Source organism: Sus scrofa, chromosome 16, assembly GCF_000003025.6.
Source record: "Sus scrofa isolate TJ Tabasco breed Duroc chromosome 16, Sscrofa11.1, whole genome shotgun sequence".
In the NCBI taxonomy this organism is placed as follows: Eukaryota; Metazoa; Chordata; class Mammalia; order Artiodactyla; family Suidae; genus Sus; species Sus scrofa.
Window position 1 is genome coordinate 5,698,795 of NC_010458.4, and position 16,737 is coordinate 5,715,531.

At 46.3% G+C, this 16,737-nt stretch overlaps 1 protein-coding gene across 2 annotated transcripts; it reads right to left on the reverse strand.

The window, feature by feature from the left end:
* ZNF622 (zinc finger protein 622) lies at positions 946–16,030 on the reverse strand. 2 transcript variants are annotated; one of them, XM_021076700.1, is made up of 6 exons: positions 14,971–16,030; positions 13,995–14,258; positions 13,565–13,727; positions 9,528–9,640; positions 2,455–2,598; positions 946–1,213 (listed from the first exon to the last, which is right to left on the reverse strand). In XM_021076700.1, the coding sequence occupies exons 1-6, from the start codon at positions 15,581–15,583 to the stop codon at positions 1,086–1,088; spliced, it is 1,425 nt and encodes a 474-aa protein (XP_020932359.1). In that variant the 5' UTR covers positions 15,584–16,030; the 3' UTR covers positions 946–1,085. The 2 variants fall into 2 exon arrangements, with proteins under 2 accessions (XP_020932359.1, XP_020932360.1); XM_021076701.1 differs by having other exon boundaries at positions 13,995–14,255; positions 14,971–16,026.

Sequence of the window (16,737 nt, forward strand, 5' to 3'; positions counted from 1 at the left end):
AAATTAAAACCAGGGAGCCCCCCACTGTTGGTTAGTGAATGCCTGCACTAATGACATATAATGAATTCAATTCTGCATCTGAAATTTAAAGAAAAAGATGTGTCTCCAGCAAGCAAGGGCAGGTGAATACACAATCACCGGGTGCCATCTCTTGCCACCCTTGAACCCACTCCTCAGAAAGACCACTGCACTGGTCAGGACATCCCCTTCCTCATAAGGCACCTGCTCCATCAGTGAGAACTTAAGCACTCACTTTGTGCTGGGAACTGAGTGAGCGACATGTCTCCTGCTAATTTATCTACCCCCACAACAACCCAGGAGGTAACATACACACCCCTTCTACAGACTGGAAACACCAAGTCACTTGGCCAAAGTCAGAAAGGTGGCTCAATGGATTTGAATTTCATGTAAACTCTCATTTCTAGTGCACCATGGCCTTTCCCCTAAACTGAGCACCTCTTCAGAGATTGAACCCTGAGGTCATTTTTCTTTCTAAAATGCAATTTAAACATTATACATTTATTTTCTTCCTATTCTAAAGGCAGCACTGGATTATATTTAGAAATGAAGCTCTTTTATAGTAAGCCACTGACATACCCTTTCACTTCACCTGGATTTAGTGAAAGTACCCAGAGACTGCCACCATCCCAGGAACCACAAAACTTTCCAATGACAAGACATTCAACTCTGCTCCTCCAGAAGATGCAAAGCTGTCTTACAGAGGTCCCAGTGGTAAGGTCTTCTTCTGAAAGTTAAAACCAGGTTTGGAGCAGCAGTCACATTGCTCCGAGTTGCTCACACTATCCTGACGGCCCTAAATCAGACACAAGCTGAGACAACAAAGCAACTCTCAGGAGCAGGGCAGAGCCTGCACCCAGGACACACAGCACTTACTCTGTGAAAACAGGACCTTTCAACCCTGCCCACAGATGACATGAGACCCAATATGATTCTGACTTTATTATCAGGTCGGAACAGAGCAAGCGCAGCAGCAAAAGGGGCTGCTGCCCAATCCCGCTGCCACGGTCCTCAGGCGAGGACGATGCTTGAGCGGGACACAGATGGCGCCTCAGTCCCCGGCCCACTCAGAACATCACTTGGGGCCTGAAGTGCATCTGCTTGGTGGCATTGTTCTTCACGCCCATCTTCAGCAGCCATTTCGACTTCATCCTCTGGACATACTGCATGTCCCGCTGGCGCACGAGAGCTGCTCCTGGGGTGGCAAAGGGGGCAAGAAAGCAAGCCAAGGTCTGTGACCTGGGATCAGAGAAAACCCACCTTGCAGAGAATCAAACCTGGTTTGGGGCAACTGGGTTCTTATATTTAAACAAGAGTTATCATCTGGGGTCTCTATCCAGTGGACCTTGGTGGGGTGGGCGGGGGGGTCATGTGTACCCCGGAATCACACACCAGAACTTCTCTCTGTGCACTTTCCTCTGGGATGAGTCTCCTGAGCTCTCATCATCTGAAAAGGTCCGTAAGCCCCAAATCTGACGTCCCCATTGATCAGCGGGACAGAGAAAGGCAGACCAGCAGTCAAGTCGGACAAGAATTACTGATAGGACTGAGATGAAGGCAGTGTCCGTGAGCCTCAAGTGCCTCACAGCCCACAGGGCACTACAGTGAAGGAACCATGTGTATGTAACACAGAGGCACTTGCAATGGATTTCAGGGTCAGAGCTTCCGGGCCATCAGCGGGCAGCTCTCCTGTCACCCTCTCCACTGTCTCCTGGGGGACTGACATTCCCCTTGAAGATCCGAGGATAACAAGCTTCAGTCAGCAGAAACCTCAGAAGAGATTTAAATAATTTCATACTGATGATGTTCCAAAGCTTAAACAACTTCAGCGGCCTGCCCTAGTCCTCTAAGTCTTACTAAGTTTTCTACAGAAAATGACAAGAGGACTGATGGCTGGCTTTACTGTGCACTATGTCACACATGCTTTATGACTAGCAATGGGCACAGCTCTGCAAGTTCGGTCCTACTCTCATCACCTCCATTTTATAAGTAAGAAAACAGAGGCTTCAGTTAATTACATCACTCACACTCATGTTATAAGAACCAGCAAGACAATCTGGTGAGTTGTATTTGACCCCACAGCTCAGGCCATTGCCATGAGAATACTATTTCATTCCTGGTGAAACATTCAGGAAAATTTCAACCTTTGGTCATGAGCAAACAATTCCTTTCATGACCATTATCTTAGGAAAAAGTTACTGCGATATGTGCAGTTTTTAGCAAGTTACTGCACCAGGAACATGAAGGCTTTAAGTCACGGAACTCTGCGCTTATCTCCATGATGCCCCAAGTGGTCACAGGAGCCCCTGGAGCCAAGAAGTGGGAGGCTCCCCCTAGAGGATCTAAAAGGACAAAGCGAACAGCATCCACTTCCACCCAGAGGCCCCGCGTGGAGGGTAGGTTCCTGGGCTGGTTGTGCTGTCAGCCTGGACCTACCTGTGCTGCCCGTCCAGCCCAGGGCTCTGTACTGCTGGAGCACCCGGCCCACAGCCTTCTGATTCCTGGCAACCGCCACAGCTCTGGATAAGCCAAACCGCTGTTTGTAGTATCTCATCAAGGAGCGATGACCCACTCTGGCACCTGTTTTTCAAAAGAACAATATTGAGTTTGATCGATTTTCAAGGCAGAGCTAGAAAGCAAGCGCTTTCTGAATCAGACTGGTCACCTTTATCTAGCTGGAAACTGGCTATGCCAGAAGAAACAGTGCTCTACCTGCCGATGAAAGATGAAGGCATGTGTTCAACAATGAAAAGAAGGAAAGCCAAAGGAAAAACAGATCATGGCAAGTCACTGCCAGGTGATAAATTCAGCATCTGTACTTACAACCTGCCTCCATAGAAATTCACACAGCTGCCCCTACAGATAATAGGGCCCGAGGAAGTATGAAATTAACATTTCTTTTTTAATAGAAAAAAGATTAGCACTGAGCCTGGCCCTGAGGTTTGGGTTTAGAGTCCACAGTCTGGATCCAGAAGAAAAACCAATCCACTTTTCCTTTGCCTCAATTCTCTACTGCAGTGGTTCTCAAACAAGGGTGATTTTATCCTCAGAGGACACGTGGCAATAACTAGAGACATTTTCAGTTGTCACAGCTAAGGGAGGCTCCTGGCACCTAGTGGGTATAGGCCAGGGATATGGCTAAACATGTACAATGCACCAGTACCTCCACAACAGAGAATTATCTGGCCCAAAAATGGCCATTGTGCTGAGGCTGAGAAACCCTGTCCTACTGCTTTGTAAATGATAAAAGTCACCTGGTAAACGATAATTTTAAAACATGACTGAGCTGAATTCTCTCTCCAGCTTTTACTTATTGAAAAGGATCATACAGAACATACCATCCGTCATGTTTTCAGAAATGAATTCTCTGCTCCTCTGTAGGAAATGTGCAGATCTTGGATCTCAGCTTCACAGCAGGTGAGAGTGAAGGGGGCAGGCTCCAGCTCCAACAGAGCGGTGGCTCTCAAAAGTGGTCTAGGCCACCAGTATCACCTGAGAGCTCACCCAATCCAGGCTATGCTTTCACAAAAACATTAACTAGGATATAAGCAGTCCAATACATCCCCAGACAGACACATAGAAATTGAACAGCAGCATATACACAAGGCATGGGACAGCTATTTCCACTGACAATGGATAAAAGAATTAAGGCCCGGTGAGACCATGTGTACGACTTCCATGGAAATTTTATACTTACACATATAAAGTCATCCCTTTCAGACTCTTTTGAGTAGAAAGATTGTGACCAGAATACTGTCACCATTGTAGATGGCTATACTCACTTTCAGGACCTGGGTTTTTAACGTACAAGAAAAAAGTTCTTCCAGGTTATTTCATTTTAAGTCCTTATACCTGGCAAGCTACCAGGGAAACAGTCTGCTCTCCACACAGATATGGCTAAGTAATTACTTTCAGTTGATTGTTTTGTGATCGGATTCAAGAGATAATAAAAAGAAATTTAAATTCAAAGCTGAAGTGGTCTTTGGATACCAATATGGATGAAAAGATGTTTGCCTGGACCTGCCTGTTCTGGCAGCACAAGAGTTAACAAAGCTCCTAGACCACACGAGATAAGTGAGATACAACAGCTGGAGAAGGACATAGCTTAAATGAGGCTCCAGCAAGAAAGCCCAGCACTGCTGATGTTGCCTTTCTATTTCTAATGTAGGTCAGGATGTGAGTATGCAATGAGGGTTTCCTCGAAATCACTAAATGATAATTCTGGTCATTAGTACTTAATAATATCAATGTATTTACATTCATACGTAGCATTTAGAAATGCATATTATGGGAGGCTGGCTTTTGAAACAAACATGCTTGAAAGGTTTTCATTAATTGACACCAAGGTTCTTTATGCCTGATAGAACTGCACACACAGCATTTAGAGCTACTGCTGTTCTGTGGCAATGACAGTGAGCGCTGAACATTACACACCAAGTGGGATGTGCTGAGAACAGCTCAACTTGAAGACCCTCCTCAAGGAGAACAGTTACAGAACACAATGTGCCTGTCCATCAACCACAGATGGGTTATGTCTGAGTCAGGGTGGAGCCACAACCGGTCCATCTCTCTTTCATCACAGTAACAACTGCTTACAAGACAGTGCACTCCCAATCTAAACTATGACACAAGTGAATCTATTTACAAAACAGGAACAGACACAGACAAAGAAAACAAACTTAAGGTTACCAAAGGGGAAAGGGGGTGGGAGAGGGATAACTTAGGAGTTTGGGATTAACAGATATACATTACTACCTATAAAAAAGATAAACAACAAGGACATACTGTAGAGCACAGGGAACTATATTCAATATCCCGTAATAACCTATAATGGAAAAGAACATGAAAAAGAATATATATATATATGTATGTATAACTGAATCACTTTACTGTACACCTGAAACACAACATTGTAAATCAACCATCCTTCAGTTAAAAAAAAAAAAAAAAAAAAAAAATGTCTACTCCAACTGAACAAACATCCTGACGCTCAATGGACTAGATAGTGGAAAAGAAAGTATCTCTTAACTATAATTTTCCTGAGAAAATTAATTATATACCTCTCGTGGATCCAGCAACTAACTCGATTCATGTGTCTAGCCAGCAACTAACTCGATGTATCTTCTCACCCACTTGTTCCACAGGAACTAAAGAGCAAAGAAGGAAGGAACTGAGCCAGACCAGTCTTGGAAATAAATGCTCACAGCGCCCTCTACTGGATATTCCATGTCACTGCCTCTGAGATTACCTACTCGACCTGAAGCAACTAGTTAAGGAATCACCACTACCAGCTGCCCTTGAAACCAGTTTAAAGCAGACTCTACTAAGTGTAGTTGATTAAAATCACTAAGCTCTCCACATTAGAATCTTTCTCAAATTAGCTTCATGCTGACATCTACACTGACCCAGTCATAAACTGAGCATAATCAAAGAGGTTTCTGAGTGGTAAATTTGTTCGACATAACCAAGTGATTGAATATCTGCTGCAGCAACACTACGAGTGTATACATAAACTGTTTATTCAGAGATCTCCTATTTTCTTGGTTCATAACAAACCCCCAACCAGTATTGAGACATGGGAGCAAACCAGTAGATAACAAACCATGATGTCTCAAGATAACCAAGACTGACTAAAGGAGGGCTGGTTTTTAAAATGAAATGGTAAAAGTATATCTAACTATACAGCTGGGAGAAACTTCCTGATTCACCAGGAAAGCTACTATGTCTTGTTGTTATTTAAACAAATTCTATTATAAGACTTCAGCAGTTGGTCATCTGTGAAGAAGACCCAGGAAGGCAGCAAATGATGTATATTTAGGTATTTCTATTCTGGCTCTTAATCTTCTCCAGGTCACAGATGCTTTGCAGAAACTACAGCCTTTCTCCAGAAAAAAAAAAAAAATAAAAATGCACTTAATGCACAGAGTCAAAAAAAACTGAGTGAAAATTAAATTTAAAAAAAAATCTGTGTGGGCCATACAAATGACTTTACAACATGGTGTTTCCCCAGGAAAATGCACACACTCAGAAGAAAATGCTGGAGTTCCTGTCATGGCTCAGCGGTTAACAAATCTGACTAGCATCCATGAGGATGCAGGTTTGATCCCTGGCCTTGCTCAATGGGTTAAGGATCCGGCATTGACGTGAGCTGTGGTGTAGGTTGCAGATGTGCCTTGGATCCAACGTTGCTTGTTGCTGTTTTTGCAATGTAGGCCAGTGGCTACAGTTCCAATTCGACCCCTAGCCTGGGAACCTCCATAAGCCGTGTGTGTGGCCCTAAAAAGAAAAAAAAGAAGAAAAAGAAGAAAATGTGCATGATGTACATGGCCTAGTTAAGAACCCTGGGGTAAGGCAGTACCTGGCGGCTGGCTCCTTCTCTCCAGAGTCTGTCTGTCAAACAGTACAATATCACCCAGAACTCTAAGACCAAGCCAGTTATTCACTACTTCCCAGTGCACCTCAGGAGCAGGCCTGAGGTTATCATCCAATATTTTACAAGCGTGGACTGGGCCCATGGACCTGCCAAAGAAATTTATGCTTTAAAAATCTGAGAAATTGGGGAGTTCCTGTCTTGGAGCAGTGGTTAACGAATCCAACTAGGAACCATGAGGTTGCGGGTTCAGTCCCTGCCCTTGCTCAGTGGGTTAACGATCTGGCGTTGCCGTGAGCTGTGGTGTAGGTTGCAGACGTGGCTCGGATCCTGCGTTGCTGTGGCTCTGGCGTAGGCCAGAGACTACTGCTCTGATTCGACCCCTAGCCTGGGAACCTCCATATGCCGCGGGAGTGGCCCAAGAAATGGCAAAAAGACAATAAATAAATAAATAAATAAATAAATAAATAAATAAAAATCTGAGAAATTGGACCTTCAAATTAATCTCATGTCACTTTCCTCTTAGGCTATATGATGAACAGGCAGAGAACCTGCTGCTAAGACCACAGGCAAATTGGATTCTCAGCCCGAGGCCATGTCATAACCCAGAGCAGCTCTCTCTGCACTCCTTTTCCTGCACTGTGGCTGCCCAGGAAATCTAGGTTGCTTTCCTTTTGTCTTTTTTATCTTTTTTTTTTTGTCTTTTAGGGCCACACCAAAGGCATATGGAGGTTCCCAGGCTAGGAATTGAATTGGAGCTGTAGCCGCTGGCCTACACCACAGCCATAGCATGCGGAATCCCAGCTGTGTCTGCAATCTACACCACAGCTCACAGCAAGGCCAGATCCTTAACCCATTGAGCAAGGCCAGGGATTGAACCCACTAGTCTGGTTCATGGATGCTAGTCGGGTTCATTAACTGCTGAGTCACAACGGGAACTCCCAGTTGCTTTCCTTTTAAATGTCTGCTCCAAGCTTCCAGTCAGCCAGCTGACAGACATTCACATGGCTCCTGTGTGTTGGAGACAGTGTCCCAAGATGAAAGAAGCCAGCTTTGTCCTCACAGTAATGGGAGAAGACAGGCATGCCAGCCAGCAAGTACAAAGGAGTACAGTCCTGTCAGGACAGGTGTGTGAGCATCACAGAGGCCAAGGGGACTCTACTTGCCCAGGGCATGCGCTGAGTTCAGTTCACCAGAGAGGTGAGCCTAATATGAGTCTTAAAGGAGGAGGAGGAGGAGGAGGAAGACAGGCCGAGCACAGGCCCAGAGGAGGGAACTTGCACGTGTAAAGGAAAAGGAAGTCCACAAGACACCTGGGGACAAAGTGACCCTGAAGGCAAGGGCTCCCCCTGGGAATTCCAGTTGGAAAAGAAAATGGACTAGTGTTTGTTTTAGGAAGAACGTTTTGGCGGTCAAGTGGAAACCAGATTGGAGACGGCCAGACAGGAAGCGCCCATGGTAACACCGACAAATGAATAGATCAATAAAAGAAAAAATATTCCAAAGCCATTTAGGAATTGCAGCTGGACTGTGGGAGAGGAAGAGAGGATCCTGAGAAGACACCCAGCTTGGGCCCTGGTGAACCTTAGGAAACCCTGCGATCACTCCAGGCAAATGTATTTTCTCCATAGCTAAGGAGCCTTCAAGCCTCAGAAATTTTAAGTCCAGATGAAAATTACTCTCAAATGGACTATATTTCTTAATAAGATATGCTTGTTGTTGAACAGATTTTTCTAATAAAAAAAAAAAAAGTTGCTGTAAAGTGAAGCCCACATTTCTAGTGATCCTACTATGTGCCAGATACTGCTTTACAGGGATCTTCTCATCTGCTTGCAAAGCCTACTGTGATCCTGGTCCCCAGTTAAGAAAGGGGAGGTTAATGAGACAAGGGGCTAAACAGTCTTAGAAAACAAGGCATGATATTTATTCCAGAGGTTCTGTATTAGTATTTTCAGCAGAGGAAGATCAGACTGGGTCCTGTGTGACAGATTTAGCCAGTTTTGCTATTGTGTATGATATAGGCCACAATATTCTATTGTATATTATAGCTTTCTTATCACTGTAGAAGGCTTATGTCCTCAAGACAGGTTCTGCCAGAACTTTCCTCCAACTGTCATTGTCTAAGGCTGCCCTTAGCCTTGGAAGGTTGTTGTTCTGGGTTAAGCAGAGCTGTCTGTACTAAGCAGTGGTATTCCATGTGGAGCAGCAGCACAAGGTGGCTTCTTCATGGCAAAGGTCTCCACTGGCAGCAAGGCTGCTCCTGCCTCCACCATTACTGCAAGTCTCCCAGGCAGCACAGGCAAGTGGGAAATGGGCTTCATTGACCAGGTCCATGATCCTGGGAAAATTACTCAACCTGTGTTAAGTGTCAGTTGGCTCATGTTAAATACAGATAATAGAATCTAACTGACAGGCTTCTTGTGTAATAGCCTAAACATGTTAAGTGCTCAGTAAATACAAGATACTTTTAGGATCTTATTATCTATCTTATTCTATTCCTAGTCCTTTTCAAATGTGTGTTCTGTAGCTGCTCCCCTTCCTATCAGCTAACATAACACTATAAACAACATTAGATGCTTCTCATGTTCATGGCTTTCCTTCTTCTTTTCATATCTGGGATAAATTCCCACAATTGTGAATCTGGTTCCCAGAAAGAGAAGGTACAATTCAAACTCCAAGCCTCCCTCCTGCAAGCAGAACACAGACAAAAAACCTGGGCAGAGTCAATCAGATCCACCCACCCAGACTACCACGTGCAAGTCCAAGCAACACACAGAAATGGGAATCCGTTCAAAGAATAAGAGCAAAGTCAAGTCTAACGAGAAAAACCTAGATGGGGCCCCCAAAACAGATAATGAACAGAAAAGAAAAGGTCTATATACTGAAAAGAAAAGCAATGACTGACCAAAGCATAATGAACCACACCAGAAGTGAGGAAGAACACTGATCCAATTTAACAAAACAGCCAAGACAAAGAAAGCTCCAGGTAACCTTCAGAGTTGACCTCGACCAGGGGAACAGGAACACACACTTTGAGTTGACGGTTCTCTCCCCTCAGTGTGGAAGGAAAGCCATGGGAACAGGCCTCTCCAATCAGCTCGGTGGCAGGAAGCTACATTTTTTGGGGAAACGCACTTACCAGAAGGGAGGATCAGCTCCATGGTGTCATCATCATATCCCAAGGGCTTTTCTGAGGGCAGTGCCTCAGTCTCATCAGGGTCCTCCCCTTCCTTGTGATCCGGGTAGCTACTCCTGAAACCATGACACGGCATCAATACCTAGACCAAGACCTCACATTTAACTAAAATATGGCAAACCTACTAGATAACTACAGGGGTTGTGCATAGGGGGGTTAATAGTTGTAGGGATGTTAATTGAAAGCTTTTGGAAAGAAAAAAATTTGTTAGCATTTTCTCTGTAATGAAGTACACAAATGGCCTATGAGTTCAAAATAGATTCCAGACCCAAACATAAAATACAAAAACTATAAAGAAAATCCTAAAAGATAATATAGGAAAAAACCTGGATGACTTAAGAGTTTGGTGATGACTTTTTATGTACAACACAAAAGGCACAGTGCGGAAAAGAAATAACTGATAAGCTGAACTTCCCTAAAATTAAAAGCTTATGCGCTGTGAAAAACAAAGTCAAGAGAATTAAAATACGTGATATAGACTTGGAAAAAATATTTGCAATAGCTACATCTGATAAAGGACTGTTATCCAAAATGTAAAAGAACTCTTAAAATTGAACAATAAAAAAATATAAAAAACCAATTAGGAGTCCCCATTGTGGCTCAGTGGAAATGAATCCAACTAGGAACCATGAGGTTGCAGGTTCAATCCCTAACCTCAATCAGTGGGTTAAGGATCCGGCATTGCTGGGAGCTGTGGTGTAGTTCGCAGACATGGCTCAGATCTGGTGTTGCCGTGGCTCTGGCATAGGCCAGTGGCAACAGCTCTAATTAGACCCCTAGCCTGGGAACCTCCATGTGCCACAGGAGCGGCCCTAGAGAAAGCAAAAGGCACCCCCCCCAAAAAAAACAATTAAAAAATGGGCCAGTGGGAGTTCCCAGTGTGGCTGAGTGGGTTAAGAACCCGACATAGCATCATGAGGATGTGGGGTTCGATCCCTGGCCTCACTCAGTGGGTTAAGGATCTAGCACCTGCCACAAGCTGAGTTGTAGCTCATAGACGTGGCTGGGATCCTGTGTTGCTGTGACTGTGGCATAGGCTGGCAGCTGCAGCTCCAATTTGACTCCCTAGCCTGGGAACCTCCATATACCCCAGGTGCAGCCGTAAAAAGAAAAAAAAAATGGGCCAATGACCTTAATAGACTCCTCACTAAGAGGATATACAGATAACAAATAAGCACGAAGATGCTCCACAACATATATCCTCGGGAAAATGCAAATTAAAACAGTGCAATACCACTGTACACCTACCTGAATGACCAAAATCCAGAACAATGATAACACCAAATGCTGGCGAGGATGCTGGGCAACAGAAACTCCCATTCCCTACTAGTAGGAATGCAGAAGGGCACAGCCACTTTGGATGAGTTTGGCAGTTTCTTAACATAATCTAACCATAAGACCCAGCAATTGTGATGCTTGGTATCTACCCTAAGGAGTCCAGAACCTCTGTCCATACAAAAACCTGCACATGGATGTTTATAGAAGGTTTATCCAAATTCCTAAAATTTGGAAGCAAACAAGATGTCCTCCACTAGGCAAATTAACTGTGATACATCCAGACAAAGGAGTATTTTTGGATTATGCCAGAAAGAAATGAGCTAGTAGACCATGAAAAGACATGGAGGAACTTTAAAAGGATATTACTGAGCGAGAAAGAAGCAGTCTGAAAAGGCTACATACTATATGATTCTAACCATACAACACACTGAAAATGGCAAAAACAGGGAGATAGTAAATATCACTATTTGTTAGGGCGAGGGGTGGAATGGTGCTGAACAGGCAAATACTAAGGGTTTGTGGGTCAGTGAAACTACTCTGTCCTGTACTCCAGTGGTGGATACAGGCCGTTACATGTACACTCGTCCAAATTCCTAGAATGGACAACACCAAGCATGAACACTAAATTAGGGACTTTAAGTCATAATTGATGGGTCACCTTGGTTCATCCACTGTAGCAAATTACCACTGAGGGATGTCGATAATGAGGCAAGCTATGCACCTGCAAGTAAGGCGGTGTGTGTTGGAAATCTCTTACCGTCTGCTCAATCTTGCTGAGAATCAAAATTGTTCTAAAAAATAGCAAGCAAATAGGGAGTGCCTGTCATGGTGCAGAGGAAATGAATCCAACTAGGAAACATGAGGTCGTGGGTTTGATCCCTGGCCTTGCTCAGTGGGTTAAGGATCCGGCGTTGCTATGAGCTGTGGTGTAGGTCATAAACGCGGCTTGGATCTGGCATTGCTTGTGGCTATGGCGTAGGGCGGAGCAACAGCTACAATTAGACCCCTAGCCTGGGAACCTTCATATGCCGCGGTTGTGGCCCTAAAAGGACAAAAGACAAAAAAAAAAAAAGGTAAAAATAAAAATAAAAAATAGCGAACAAAGAACTTATAATTGAACTCTTTCCCCTAAGTATTTGCTTCTCTCCAGGAGGGTTGGCAAACCGAGGAAGAGGAAAGGAATGCAGAGCTGGAGCTGCAGCTCTGCTCAATCTAACCATTACAGACATTAGTTCTAGAATAGTGCTGCCCAACAGAAAACTCTGATGACACAATTTTCAGTCAGTGGGTCCACTATGGTAGCTCCCAGTCACAGGTGCTTTGAAGTACAAGGCGTAAAATATAAGCAGTGCGATTGAAGAACTAAATTTTCAAATTTTTAGTTCAATTAATTAAACAAAAGAGCAACATGAGTAGTACATTTAGGAATTAGCAAAATAGACATTGTACTTTTAAAAGAATCTCTGTATTCCTAGGATGGTTAAGAAATACAGAGCGAAAAAAAACTGGAAAAAAAAAGGACCCTGAAATGTAAATAGTAATGCAGATAAGCCAATAGAAACAGATAAAAGACTTAATCAAACACTTCACAGGAGATATCCAAATAGTTAATATATAAAAAAGGTTCTCTGAGTTCCTGTAGTGGCACAGCGGAAATGAATCCGACTAGGAACCATGAGGTTGATGGTTCAATCCCTGGCCGAGCTCAGTGGGTTAAGGATCCAGAATTGCCCTGTGCTGTGGTGTAGGTCACAAATGCGGGTCAGATCTGGCTTTACTATGGCTCTGGTGTAGGCCAGCAGCTACAGTTCTGATTAGACCCCTAGCCTGGGAACCTCCAAATGCCGATAGTGCAGACCCAAAAGGACAAAAAGACAAAAAAAAGAAAAAAAGAAAAAAAGAATGTTTTCAACATTAGTCCCCCTCAGGGAAATGCAAATTTAAAGCACAATGGATGCCACTACACAGCCACCAAAGCAACTGCAATAACAAACTCTCCCTCGGGACAAGTAAGAAATGAGAAATCAGGAGAAAAATGCACAAGCACAACTTAAATGCCTAAGACTTCTCTCAACTCCTGTTTTATCAGATGGACTCTGCACACCTGGCAAGGTCATTACACACAACTGCTTGCAGGGCACCCCTGTGCTAGGTCATTGGCATCCAACACTAGCAACAAGTTGTTCCAGAATTCCTAGCATGAATGCCTACCCTGATGTAGGAATCAATTAAGATGTGAGTTAAAGGGGGGAGAACTTCTCCAACAAGTGCCTGGGGTGGGCCTAGTGCAGCCACCACCTCCTTTCCCTGAGCAGACAGCTGGTGAGTCAAGGGCTCTCACGGAAACCAAGATGGAAACCTAATTTCCCCGCCTCCGCTCCTCAGGTAACTGGCAAAATGGAACTTCTCATCATGGAGACCACAACAGCAACCAAAACAGCAAGTCTGCAAATCAGGTAAGATTCACTTTGGCCTGAGATCTTCTCTTTATCGGATAGATATGTGCGTTTAACTCAAGAGATACTCAGTTCCCCACAAAATCTACAAAATTACAGGGAACGACCACCTCACCTCCCACAGAAATGTTCTGAGAGGTATCAGCCATGCTAGGTTGGACAGCATGCCAGGCAGGGGCACACCTCTACCACTTCAAAGATCCTACGAGCACCTCACTCCCCCCACATTACAAACCACAGACTTACCTAAAATCATAGAAGTCTGCAAATTCCAAAAGAGCATCCCCATCTGTGAAGAGCTTACAGTGGCTCCTGTCATGCATGTGAGCCTGCACGGCTTCCGTGGAGTAGAAGGACTTCCCTTTCTCATTGCACCACAAGCAAATCTTCCCAACACCAACTTTCTCTCCTGCAAACGTCAGTGGAGAAAAGAAAAAAACACATATGTATATATGCGAAAGCAGCTTTTTGCAGCCAGATTAATCTCACCATCCATCTCCACAATTCAAAACACAATGCATCAGGTTTTGGACTCTCACAAAATCAGCAGGTCATCCAATCCAAGACTAAGCAGATACACAAAAGTCATGCTCCCTTAAGACCTGCCCCCCCCCCACCACCACCACCAATAATGTGGTAGCTCCTCATTAACAGAGGAAAATGCTATTATACTTACCCAAATATTTAATCAGTCCCTTAAGGTCTGACAGATACTCTACATCAGGAAGAAAGAAGCTGTGGACTTTAGTCATATGAGCCACATTCTTCACCAGGGAGCTTGAATGATGGGGACAAAATAAGCAGTCCGTTATGGGGATGGCACCAAGCGGGGGGCTTCCTCCAGCCTCTTCCTCCTCCGCATCCTGCTCCTCCTCCTGGTCCAGGGCTTCACCATCCTCACACTCCACTTCCTCATCAGACTCAATATCCTCCCAGTCTTCTAGCCGGGCATTGGAAAAACAAAGTCAGATGAACCCCTCAGATTTAGCCTTTCGTCTACCGCAGACCACTCCTGCATGGCCAAGGAATGTCTGTGTCTGGCCTTTCTTTTCCAGGGCACAGTAAACTCCCTGAAAGAGGCTTCTGCTCTGTCTCGACGCACATATGGACCCATGCAATTAGAGTTAATGGCATGTGGGATGCCAAGGGAAGGAAAAGAAAAAACAGCTCAGAAAGCCAAGGGAGGCGAGGCTGCGGGCTCCAGCCTCACATTTCAGGTTGGCTCGCTGATTCTCAACCGCTCGCTGCATCGTTTCATCAACCAAGTCAAGCGCAAAGCCAGCACAGCTAGAAATCCATTAGAAATACACACTCTACAGCAGACCGTGTGGCAGGAGCACGGCCTCAGGCGCATCCTCCTCAGTCTAAACAGAGAAGGCACCACTCCTACAAACTGCAACGATCCCTCCCGCCGCCCAGCTGAGGTTTCAGTACTCGAATCTACAACAGCGAACTAAATACACAAAACGCCCCGCCAGGAGGCTGGCCACACCACTCACTTCAGCAAGAAGAGCATGGAAACCACCCTCACCCTTCACCCTCACTTCAAAACTGGCACCTCCCCCTCCCCCTCCCCCAACGCAAACATCAATCTGGACGCTTAGGGACGATCAATAACCTCACCCGACCCGCCCCCCAACACAGGCCCTCACCGTCGCCGTCATCCAGCTCCTCCTCACTCTCCTCCTCCCCCTGCTGCTTCGCCAACTTCCTCGCCTGCTGTTCAAACCACTGCAGCCGCGGAGGCTTCTCGGCCGGGTCCCGCTGGTGAGCCCCACGCCCTCCCGCAGCCACCGACACCGGGCTCCGGAACTCCGCCTCGAGCGCCGGGGCCGCCTTCTTGGGCGACGTGGACGGCTGCGCCTTGATGACCTGCTGGATGGCCGCGTTCACCGCATCCTTGTCCACACCGTCCACGCCCAGCCCTTTCTCCAAGTTCTTCTCATTCAGGATCGCCACCTTTCGGCTCACCGCCCGCTTCTCCAGCTCCACGTGCCGCCGGGACTTGAGGTGGTTTTCGTAGGCCTTGAAGGAGGCAAACTTCTTACTGCACACCGTGCAGTAGGTGGCCGCGCCCTTGCTCTCGGGCTCCGCCAGGGCCCGCTGCGCCCGCACCCGCTCCTGGAAGCCCTCGGCGCTGACCGGGGCCATGCCGGCCACTTTGCGCCTCAGGTTGTAGCGGTGCCAGTCCGTCTTGTAGTGCGCCCGCTGCGCCTCCGCGTCGACCAGCACCACCCGGCAGGTGTTGCAGGTGTAGGTCGCCATCGCTGGCCGGAAAATAACAGGCGACCGCGGCAGAAAGCTAGCGACCTGCGCCCCGACACCCCCACAGGGTAAGACAAACCTCGGCGCCGGGGAAAAGCCAGACTGAGTGACTTCCGGGCTGGATTGCGGTAGACCCGGTCAGACAGGAAGTCCCACCTCTCGACCTTTAGCCACGCCCCCTGCCCGGGGAGTCCCCGCCCTGGCGAGGGAAGCTGCAGACTAATCCTGCCCCGCCCAGTCGGCCTGAGCTGCGTGTGGATTGGATTGGCGTGGGAAGTGGTGGTGATTGGATAGTCCTGAGGTGGTGGTTGTTTAGATCTGCGTGAGGTGTGGAGGGTGGGGGTTGGATCAGGGTGAGTTGGGCGTTGATTGGATTGACTTGAAGCGGGTGTTCACTGAGTGGACCGAGGTGGGTGTTGCCTCGCGGTGGGTGGTGGGTGTTGTTGGTTGGGCCCTGTACTGCCGGGAGTACTGGCCTTGGTAGTTCTGCTGTGAGACTTGATGGTGGAAAGGCGACCACCCCGCGGGAAGGGGATTTGGGCCGCTAGGAGGAGGCGTGATCCGGGCGAGCAGCCTAGGGTCGGTGCGTCCTGCGCCCCTGCAACCCGGGGAGTGGGTGTCAGGGAAGACAGGGCAGCTGGTTAGTTAGCTCGCAGGTCGGACCGTCTGACCCTCACCTCGCGGGCTGGAGTCCCGGGAAGCCAGAGGCTCAGGTCGGAGGCTCAGGGAATTCACAGAAAAGCCACTGAGTCCAGGATGGAGCCAGGGTTTTTCTGAGGTGGCTCGTGCAACGTAGGGCGCAGGGAGAGCTCCTGGATGAAGAGTTTGCATCTAGGAGCATAGGGCCCAGCCCAGACGCTGCCCGGTAGAAATAGAATCCCAGCCACCTAGGTCATCTAAATCTAACAGTGCACACATTAAAAAAAAAAAAAAAAAAAAAAATAGCGAGAGTTAAGATGGCCATACTTTGTTTAACCCAGTGTATTCGAAACACTATCATTTCAACGTGTAATCAAGACAATGGATTTATGGAGATATTTTATGTATGGATTGTTGGTACTAAACCTTGGGATTCCAGTGTGTATTTCACAATTAACACCACACCTCAGTTCAAACTAGCCTCATTTCATGTGCTCAGTTAACTATGCCATTTA

Coding starts and splice junctions, on each gene's coding strand:
- ZNF622 (XM_021076700.1), bottom strand. CDS start 15,583: ATGGCGACCTACACCTGCAACACCTGCCGGGTGGTGCTGGTCGACGCG. Junction 14,259..14,970: donor GGAGCTGGATGACGGCGACG/GTGAGGGCCTGT, acceptor ATGCCCGGCTAG/AAGACTGGGAGGATATTGAG. Junction 9,641..13,564: donor GCAGACTTCTATGATTTTAG/GTAAGTCTGTGG, acceptor TCATGGTTTCAG/GAGTAGCTACCCGGATCACA.